At 42.4% G+C, this 11,596-nt stretch overlaps 1 protein-coding gene across 1 annotated transcript in view; it reads left to right on the forward strand.

Annotated features, from left to right (window-relative positions):
* The window catches only part of LOC129858948 (phospholipid phosphatase-related protein type 5-like), a 106,079-nt gene extending 94,548 nt beyond the window's left edge, over positions 1-11,531 (forward strand). The window contains exon 6 of the mRNA XM_055928200.1: positions 10,539-11,531. Coding sequence (XP_055784175.1) covers positions 10,539-10,568 — 30 coding nt within the window. The 3' untranslated portion in view covers positions 10,569-11,531. The remainder of the gene's footprint in view (positions 1-10,538) is intronic.
* The last annotated feature ends 65 nt before the right edge of the window (positions 11,532-11,596 follow it).

The raw sequence follows: 11,596 nt of genomic DNA on the forward strand, positions 1-11,596 counted from the left end.
ACCCTGTAGAAACACCCTACACCCTGTAGAAACACCCTACACCCTGTAGAAACACACCATGTAGAAACACACTACACCCTGTAGAAACACACTACACCCTGTAGAAACACACCCTGTAGAAACACACTACACCCTGTAGAAACACACTACACCCTGTAGAAACACACCATGTAGAAACACACTACACCCTGTAGAAACACACTACACCCTGTAGAAACACACCCTGTAGAAACACCCTACACCCTGTAGAAACACACTACACCCTGTAGAAACACACTACACCCTGTAGAAACACCCTACACCCTGTAGAAACACACTACACCCTGTAGAAACACACTACACCCTTTAGAAACACACCATGTAGAAACACACCACACCCTGTAGAAACACACTACACCCTGTAGAAACACACCATGTAGAAACACACTACACCCTGTAGAAACACACTACACCCTGTAGAAACACACCATGTAGAAACACACCACACCCTGTAGAAACACACTACACCCTGTAGAAACACACCCTGTAGAACCACACTATACCCTGTAGAAACACACTACACCCTTTAGAAACACACCCTGTAGAAACACCCTACACCCTGTAGAAACACCCTACACCCTGTAGAAACACCCCTACACCCTGTAGAAACACACTATACACTGTAGAAACACACTACACCCTGTAGAAACACACTACACCCTGTAGAAACACACTACACCCTGTAGAAACACACCCTGTAGAAACACACTACACCCTGTAGAAACACACTATACCCTGTAGAAACACACTACACCCTTTAGAAACACACTACACCCTGTAGAAACACACCCTGTAGAAACACCCTACACCCTGTAGAAACACCCTACACCCTGTAGAAACACACCCTGTAGAAACACACTATACCCTGTAGAAACACACTACACCCTGTAGAAACACCCTACACCCTGTAGAAACACACTACACCCTGTAGAAACACACTACACCCTGTAGAAACACACCATGTAGAAACACACTACACCCTGTAGAAACACACTACACCCTGTAGAAACACACCCTGTAGAAACACACTACACCCTGTAGAAACACACTACACCCTGTAGAAACACCCTACACCCTGTAGAAACACACTACACCCTGTAGAAACACACTACACCCTTTAGAAACACACCATGTAGAAACACACCACACCCTGTAGAAACACACTACACCCTGTAGAAACACACCATGTAGAAACACACTACACCCTGTAGAAACACACTACACCCTGTAGAAACACACCATGTAGAAACACACCACACCCTGTAGAAACACACTACACCCTGTAGAAACACACCCTGTAGAACCACACTATACCCTGTAGAAACACACTACACCCTTTAGAAACACACCATGTAGAAACACACTACACCCTGTAGAAACACACTACACCCTGTAGAAACACACCATGTAGAAACACACCACACCCTGTAGAAACACACTACACCCTGTAGAAACACACTACACCCTGTAGAAACACCCTACACCCTGTAGAACCACACTATACCCTGTAGAAACACACTATACCCTGTAGAAACACACCCTGTAGAAACACATCCTGTAGAAACACACTACACCCTGTAGAAACACCCTACACCCTGTAGAAACACACCCTGTAGAAACACACCCTGTAGAAACACACTACACCCTGTAGAAACACCCTACACCCTGTAGAAACACACCCTGTAGAAACACACCCTGTAGAAACACCCTACACCCTGTAGAAACACCCTACACCCTGTAGAAAAACACTACACTCTGTAGAAACACACCCTGTAGAAACACACCCTGTAGAAACACATCCTGTAGAAACACACTACACCCTGTAGAAACACCCTACACCCTGTAGAAACACACCCTGTAGAAACACACCCTGTAGAAACACACTACACCCTGTAGAAACACCCTACACCCTGTAGAAACACACCCTGTAGAAACACACTACACCCTGTAGAAACACACTACACCCTGTAGAAACACACCCTGTAGAAACACACTACACCCTGTAGAAACACCCTACACCCTGTAGAAACACACTACACCCTGTAGAAACACCCTACACCCTGTAGAAACACACTACACCCTGTAGAAACACACTACACCCTTTAGAAACACACCATGTAGAAACACCCTACACCCTGTAGAAACACACTACACCCTGTAGAAACACCCTACACCCTGTAGAACCACACTACACCCTGTAGAAACACACTACACCCTGTAGAAACACCCTACACCCTGTAGAACCACACTATACCCTGTAGAAACACACTACACCCTTTAGAAACACACCCTGTAGAAACACCCTACACCCTGTAGAAACACCCTACACCCTGTAGAAACACCCCTACACCCTGTAGAAACACACTATACACTGTAGAAACACACTACACCCTGTAGAAACACACTACACCCTGTAGAAACACACTACACCCTGTAGAAACACACCCTGTAGAAACACACTACACCCTGTAGAAACACACTATACCCTGTAGAAACACACTACACCCTTTAGAAACACACTACACCCTGTAGAAACACACCCTGTAGAAACACCCTACACCCTGTAGAAACACCCTACACCCTGTAGAAACACACCCTGTAGAAACACACTATACCCTGTAGAAACACACTACACCCTGTAGAAACACCCTACACCCTGTAGAAACACACTACACCCTGTAGAAACACACTACACCCTGTAGAAACACACCATGTAGAAACACACTACACCCTGTAGAAACACACTACACCCTGTAGAAACACACCCTGTAGAAACACACTACACCCTGTAGAAACACACTACACCCTGTAGAAACACCCTACACCCTGTAGAAACACACTACACCCTGTAGAAACACACTACACCCTTTAGAAACACACCATGTAGAAACACACCACACCCTGTAGAAACACACTACACCCTGTAGAAACACACCATGTAGAAACACACTACACCCTGTAGAAACACACTACACCCTGTAGAAACACACCATGTAGAAACACACCACACCCTGTAGAAACACACTACACCCTGTAGAAACACACCCTGTAGAACCACACTATACCCTGTAGAAACACACTACACCCTTTAGAAACACACCATGTAGAAACACACTACACCCTGTAGAAACACACTACACCCTGTAGAAACACACCATGTAGAAACACACCACACCCTGTAGAAACACACTACACCCTGTAGAAACACACTACACCCTGTAGAAACACCCTACACCCTGTAGAACCACACTATACCCTGTAGAAACACACTATACCCTGTAGAAACACACCCTGTAGAAACACATCCTGTAGAAACACACTACACCCTGTAGAAACACCCTACACCCTGTAGAAACACACCCTGTAGAAACACACCCTGTAGAAACACACTACACCCTGTAGAAACACCCTACACCCTGTAGAAACACACCCTGTAGAAACACACCCTGTAGAAACACCCTACACCCTGTAGAAACACCCTTCACCCTGTAGAAAAACACTACACTCTGTAGAAACACACCCTGTAGAAACACACCCTGTAGAAACACATCCTGTAGAAACACACTACACCCTGTAGAAACACCCTACACCCTGTAGAAACACACCCTGTAGAAACACACCCTGTAGAAACACACTACACCCTGTAGAAACACCCTACACCCTGTAGAAACACACCCTGTAGAAACACACTACACCCTGTAGAAACACACTACACCCTGTAGAAACACACCCTGTAGAAACACACTACACCCTGTAGAAACACCCTACACCCTGTAGAAACACACTACACCCTGTAGAAACACCCTACACCCTGTAGAAACACACTACACCCTGTAGAAACACACTACACCCTTTAGAAACACACCATGTAGAAACACCCTACACCCTGTAGAAACACACTACACCCTGTAGAAACACCCTACACCCTGTAGAACCACACTACACCCTGTAGAAACACACTACACCCTGTAGAAACACCCTACACCCTGTAGAAACACACTACACCCTGTAGAAACACACTACACCCTGTAGAAACACACTACACCCTGTAGAAACACACTACACCCTTTAGAAACACACCATGTAGAAACACACCACACCCTGTAGAAACACACTACACCCTGTAGAAACACACTACACCCTGTAGAAACACCCTACACCCTGTAGAACCACACTATACCCTGTAGAAACACACTACACCCTGTAGAAACACCCTACACCCTGTAGAAAAACACTACACTCTGTAGAAACACACCCTGTAGAAACACACCCTGTAGAAACACATCCTGTAGAAACACACTACACCCTGTAGAAACACCCTACACCCGGTAGAAACACACCCTGTAGAAACACACCCTGTAGAAACACCCTACACCCTGTAGAAACACACCCTGTAGAAACACACTACACCCTGTAGAAACACACTATACCCTGTAGAAACACCCTACACCCTGTAGAAACACCCTACACCCTGTAGAAACACCCTACACCCTGTAGAAACACACTACACCCTGTAGAAACACACTACACCCTGTAGAAACACACTACACCCTGTAGAAACACACCCTGTAGAAACACCCTACACCCTGTAGAAACACCCTACACCCTGTAGAAACACCCTACACCCTGTAGAAACACCCTACACCCTGTAGAAACACACTACACCCTGTAGAAACACACTACACCCTGTAGAAACACACTACACCCTGTAGAAACACACCCTGTAGAAACACACCCTGTAGAAACACACTACACCCTGTAGAAACACACTACACCATGTAGAAACACACCCTGTAGAAACACACCCTGTAGAAACACACCCTGTAGAAACACACTACACCCTGTAGAAACACACTACACCCTGTAGAAACACCCTACACCCTGTAGAAACACCCTACACCCTGTAGAAACACACCCTGTAGAAACACCCTACACCCTGTAGAAACACCCTACACCCTGTAGAAACACACCCTGTAGAAACACCTACACCCTGTAGAAACACACTACACCCTGTAGAAACACCCTACACCCTGTAGAAACACCCTACACCCTGTAGAAACACACCCTGTAGAAACACCCTACACCCTGTAGAAACACCCTACACCCTGTAGAAACACCCTACACCCTGTAGAAACACCCTACACCCTGTAGAAACACACCCTGTAGAAACACATCCTGTAGAAACACACCCTGTAGAAACACACCCTGTAGAAACACACCCTGTAGAAACACACTACACCCTGTAGAAACACACTACACCCTGTAGAAACACCCTACACCCTGTAGAAACACCCTACACCCTGTAGAAACACCCTACACCCTGTAGAAACACACTACACCCTGTAGAAACACCCTACACCCTGTAGAAACACCCTACACCCTGTAGAAACACACCCTGTAGAAACACACCCTGTAGAAACACCCTACACCCTGTAGAAACACCCTACACCCTGTAGAAACACCCTACACCCTGTAGAAACACCCTACACCCTGTAGAAACACCCTACACCCTGTAGAAACACACCCTGTAGAAACACACCCTGTAGAAACACCCTACACCCTGTAGAAACACCCTACACCCTGTAGAAACACCCTACACCCTGTAGAAACACCCTACATCCTGTAGAAACACACCCTGTAGAAACACACCCTGTAGAAACACACTACACCCTGTAGAAACACACCCTGTAGAAACACACCCTGTAGAAACACACCCTGTAGAAACACACTACACCCTGTAGAAACACACTACACCCTGTAGAAACACACTGTCCACTACCCTATGTACATTATGGATATACAGTGCATTCTGAAAAGTATTTAGACCCCTTGACTTTTTCCACATTTTGTTACGTTACAGACTTATTCTAAAATGGACTAAATGAAACAATGTAGCGTCATACCCAAGAATACGCGAGGCTGTAATCGCTGCCAAAGGTGCTTCAACAAAGAACTGAGTAAAGGGTCTGAATACTTATGTAAATGTGATATTTCAGTTTTCTTGTCTAAAAAAAACATTTTGCTTTGTCATTATGGGGTATCGTGTGTAGATTGATGAGGGGGGGAAACGATTTAATCAATTTCAGAATAACTCTGTAACATAAGAAAATGTGGAAAAAGTCAAAGGGGTCTGAATTCTTTCCAAATGCACTGTAAAGTATAGGATTTCTATACTGTCACACTCTAACCAAGGTTGTTTTTAGCATATAAATAACATTTTGAACTCAGGAATATGGGTCACACTAGTTGTCCATTTGAAGTGTTATCACACTGGTTTATGTGAACATGTGATTTTACTAGGCTAATGACAACTAATCTGAGTGGAATTTGAGAATACTCTGTACAAGTATACACACTCATCGTCCAGTTTATTAGGTACACCACCCCTTTCACGAAAATGGATCGCTCGTACAGACGGTGGGTCACGTGCCTCGCTATGTAAAGCAGGCAGACAGGCATCCAGTTACTGTTCCATTGAACGTTAGTATGGAGTAAACAAGTGACCTAAGTGACTTTGAGCGCGGTGTGATCGTCGGTGCCAGTGCCGGTTCCAGTATCTCAGAAACGGCCTCCTGGACTTTTCACACACGGTAGTGTCTAAGGTTTACGTAGAATGGTGCGACAAGCAAAACACACCCAGTAAGAGCCAGTCCTGTGGGAGAAAACAGTTTGTTGATGAAAGGTCGAAAGGTCTACTTTTGACCAGGGCCAATAGGGTAGTGCACTACTTTTGACCAGGACCAATAAGGTCAAATAATAATAATAATTCTGTGAGTCTGTGAAGGAAGAAATCACATTTAAAAAGTGTTAAGCAAGATACAGTAGGTCCAAATAAAAACATATTTTCACCAAGTCAAATTAATTTATCGTGTTACAGGTTTCATGATGCTTGTATCTGAACCAAAGTAGATATTTTTTTTATTGTTCTCTACATCAGTTGGGGTCTCTATAAGCTTCAGTATGAGGTCCTGAACCTAGCATGAAAGTGCCTTCTTGTAGATGTGCGAGGCAATATAGCCAAAACGTTTGCCAATGGCAAGGCGAGCAAATTGAAGTGTTTTCTTCTCAGGCATTATCGCTGGGACATGAAGTAACAACAGGGCCTGGTCTATGTTAAACTTTTTTTTTTAAACTTATTTCTTATGTGTTAAGCTTATGTTGAAAAGATGATTCAAATTATTAAAAGACAAAAAAGTGTTTTCTGATTATGACGAATTGTGTTTTTAAAACGGTAGTGGTAATACTTCATTCAGTACCGGAATGTACCCTGTCAATACGCTTAATTTACCCCATACCACTTTTATTGGACAAACTTTTTTCTGTTTTCAAAACTGTAATATTTACATGAATTCAGATTATTTCCAGGGAAACACAACATCCTGAAATATAGGTATATATCTTTGTCAGAGAGAATACTACATTTCCCTTGACGGAGGGATGCTGAATGTAAAAAAGGGCACAACTTACCCCACTCTCCCCTACTAATGTAATGAATAAACTTAGCACTATATCATGCACCGATACACATCAATATATTCTCTGAATTATATACTTTTTAGTGAAAACCAGTCAATTGGAAGAGTGTACTGTTGGCATAAAATAATGCATTAAAGAGAACATGCAATCCCCCAGTTTCCATGAGGCTGTGTTATGTGGAAGCAGAGCACTGACCCTGACAATACTGTGTCTTTCTCTACCAGTGACTCACTCACATAGTTATCTTACTGTGGTTGGTGAAAATGTATTATAATCCCTTCCTGCCAACCACAATATTGACCTGTGGGTCCTGTTTTTCCACTGCATCAAGCTCTTCAGAGCTGTTTTACTGTAGTGAGGTAGTAGTTAGTTACTCAGCGTTCTCAATGTCTAAGGTAGGGAGGTAGTAGTTAGTTACTCAGCGTTCTCAATGTCTACTGTAGTGAGGTAGTAGTTAGTTACTCAGCGTTCTCAATGTCTACTGTAGTGAGGTAGTAGTTAGTTACTCAGCGTTCTCAATGTCTACTGTAGTGAGGTAGTAGTTAGTTACTCAGCGTTCTCAATGTCTACTGTAGTGAGGTAGTAGTTAGTTACTCAGCGTTCTCAATGTCTCAGGTGCTCAAGAACATTTGTTCATACTGTTATATAGCGACTAGTTAGTGAGCGGTGCTACGAATTATGTGATGTGACTAAGCTTGTTACCGTGACCACATTACGGCCACACCGGCGGTCATGAGTCATGACCACAGTCAACTCCAAAGTGACCATTTAGTCACGGTAACAAGGCTTCTCCAAGCTCTTATGCTGCTGATGGTCATTAGTAGTGGTACTCAGCACTCTATTGTCCCTCTAATCACTCTGACATCACTGCAAATGTTTTCGAAAATCTAATAAAACACTTAATGAGAACCCATGAGCTCATGTTGCGCAACATTTCGATAGGCTATGAAATGATTGCGAGAAAGATCAAGAGTGATGGCCTCTATTAAAAAGAGGAGGATCCCATCACCTTTCTGTAGGCTAGGCCTACTATATTTATGTATCTACTTTCCTATTATTAAGCACATTGCTTCTCTTTACAACAGGAGTAATAAGCTACCTTGCTGGCATTAAAATGAACCTTAGGAAAAGCGACCTCCATTCACTATTTAAGTGCATAGATGACATGTATGTGTGTGCATTGCAATACTTATAATGTGAAGAAATAGCTTAATAGTTGATCAAAATGTTAAGCTAAAAGTTCTGATCTGTTGCATCAGCCTCATTGATTTTAAAAGGTTTCTTGAGGATAGTGGTTGTATTATTTTGGGATCTATCGTGTTCCACAACTGTCCCAGACTATGTTTGGAATAGAATATGTCAACTGTTGTACTATGGGGGATAGTAGATTAACATAGGCTAGTGCTTTTGCTGTTTGTTAGGCCTACTCATCTTGTAGGCAGACGAAGAATCGTGCAAATATGGACAGTTCTTCTAACATCTTCAATATGTGCCTCGGAATTTGATAAGGACGCATGCCCCGATGTGTCTGTCTTCACTTGTAGCCTGTGGGAAGTACCTGAGATTGCCTGTGAGAAGGACCCGATCATGTGACAGGCATATCATTTAATTATTATATTCAGCTCAAGGGCACAACGGACACTGGCCGCAAAATACATGGATTTTTTTAGGGGGCATTACGTCCACACAAATGGGATGCCGCCGGGAAATTCGAGGCATTATCAAGTGCTTGTCAAAAAAACTAAGTAGAGCACATGCCTATCATGCGACTTTTATCAAACTAGCCACATCATGCAGCCTTAGAATGTATAAAAAAAATCAAAATATATCGTCCAATGTTTGAAAAAACAACTGAAGTTGCATAAATAGTTCTAAATGAAGCATACAGGAGGACCTGTTTCTTTGTTAACCGCTCAACACAGAATAGCCGCAGGTACGCACTTCCTCAAATAGTTTGGAGAAAGTATCCTTTCTATTTTATTCAGCGATGTTCAATTGTAGTATTCATACTATTAAATACTATAAAATAATATAAAATACTATAAAATAATGCCACGGAATTTTAAGCAAATCTTGTCTGCTTAATGAACTAGTGTAGCCCACAGTCAAATGGCGTAGCCAGATCAGGACCTAACATAAGGACAACTCAGAGTATGCTATTCTGTTATTCTGTTCTAATGAAATTGATTACATTTTCTTCATATCATGTTTCTTTAGACCGGTCTAAAATAAATAATGGATTTGATGTTATGATGTAGTCTATTTTACATGGGTTTATTATACTTTTTAACATGTAGATGTTCCAAAGGTCTGCGTCAATGGCTGGTTGGCTATGTTTAGGAAGCCAGGAGATGTTCAATGTGTTTATGTTAATTAACCTTAGATGTGAGGCATTACCAACCTCTTGTACTACATCAGTCAGGCTGTGGTGGGGTGACTCCCTCCTCTCAGTCTTTACCCAGCAACACTGAAACAAATAACTGCATCAGTCTTCAGTCCCATTTTAAACAAACTACAACATTTAAGGGTTTAATGAAGCATTCCTAAAACCTTATTAATTATAAGTGTTGTTGTGTAAAGTGATTAAGAATACTCTTTGAATGCCATATGAAACCTGCATCTGACACAGAGAGGGGTTATATGACAGTTGATCTAGATTATCAAGGTAGCATATAGCTAGAGTACTCTCCGCACACCCCCATTCACCCACCCTATTAACCCCCCCATTCACCCACCCTATTAACCCCCCCATTCACCCACCCTACTCACCCATATTAACCCACCCTATTCACCCCTATTAACCCACCCATTCACCCTTCAAATTCACCCCTATTAAACCCCCTATTCAACCCCCCATTCCCACCCATTCACCCCTATTAACTCCCCCCATTCACCCACCCTATTCAACCCCCCATTCTATTCAACCCCCAATTTCTTCAGAGAAAAAAACGAAAATAACATTTTTTCCCCTCTGTAACTCATCTTTATTACGTTACTGTTGTCTTTCCTCCTTTTTTTTTTAGAATCACATCGCCTTCGCTGAGGTCACATGACGCTGAATGAGCCGTTTGGCAAACCCATTGGACATCCCCGCTCTTCACCGTCCAATCAAAAATCAAATAGCTCTTCACCGTCCAATCAAAAATCAAATAGCTCGTCACCGTCCAATCAAAAAAATATGGAATAGTCAAGATGCAACACCAACTCATTATGCATGGCTACTGTATGAGGTCTGTTAGTGTTGTTGTCTGTTAAGTCCCTGTATCGTGGCCTATACAGCAGTCAGGTAAAACTCCTCAATAGCATGATGGGAAAGGCCTTGCTGGTTTTCTCCATTGATTTCATCTATTTTGGGACTAAATCCCCCAATGAAGAAAATCAACTGGAATCAACTTGAATCGACTGGACTCTTCATTACACGACATGATCTGCTGTGTCCCAGATGCCACTATCCGCTGAAGCAGAGAGGATTTCCCCATGGAGGTGATTCATCCATTTCCCCACAATGTTGGTCAAATAGGTTCTTATTTATCATTTCTAAATAATAATTTTGTGTCTTTTCCATCAGTAGAGAAGAACAGAGCATATTATCGACGTCTCTGTTATGTTGCCCCTTGAAAACGATATTTTTGTATTTGCTCACTAATGCACTTAACTATCACAAAGGACACAGCGACACACACCAGCACTTTAAAATCAAACTCGAGTCAAAACCGCAGGCAAGATGGCCGCCCATACCGCTGCTGCTTGAAAAATATACACATAAATTCAGGATGACTAAAACCTGCTAACGTGTGTGTTGCAAGACTTAACTGTTTCGTGTTATTATATTCAAATTATGAAAAAATATAGCTGTATAAAATGTATACATACTTCAATTTCCTTTTGCCAAAAATTGCTGTCTATTTTCTTATGGTTGTGTACTGTATGTACTGTGTGTATTGTGTGTACTGTGTGTGTTTGTTCACAAAAATGACTGTACATGTGTTGTTTATTTTATCAATTGACTATTAGTACGTGATTGTTTTTCTGTCATGAGATAGCTGTACCATGTTAAACATCTAGGCAAAACATGGCTATG

This window comes from Salvelinus fontinalis, chromosome 7 (assembly GCF_029448725.1).
Source record: "Salvelinus fontinalis isolate EN_2023a chromosome 7, ASM2944872v1, whole genome shotgun sequence".
NCBI classification, from domain to species: Eukaryota; Metazoa; Chordata; class Actinopteri; order Salmoniformes; family Salmonidae; genus Salvelinus; species Salvelinus fontinalis.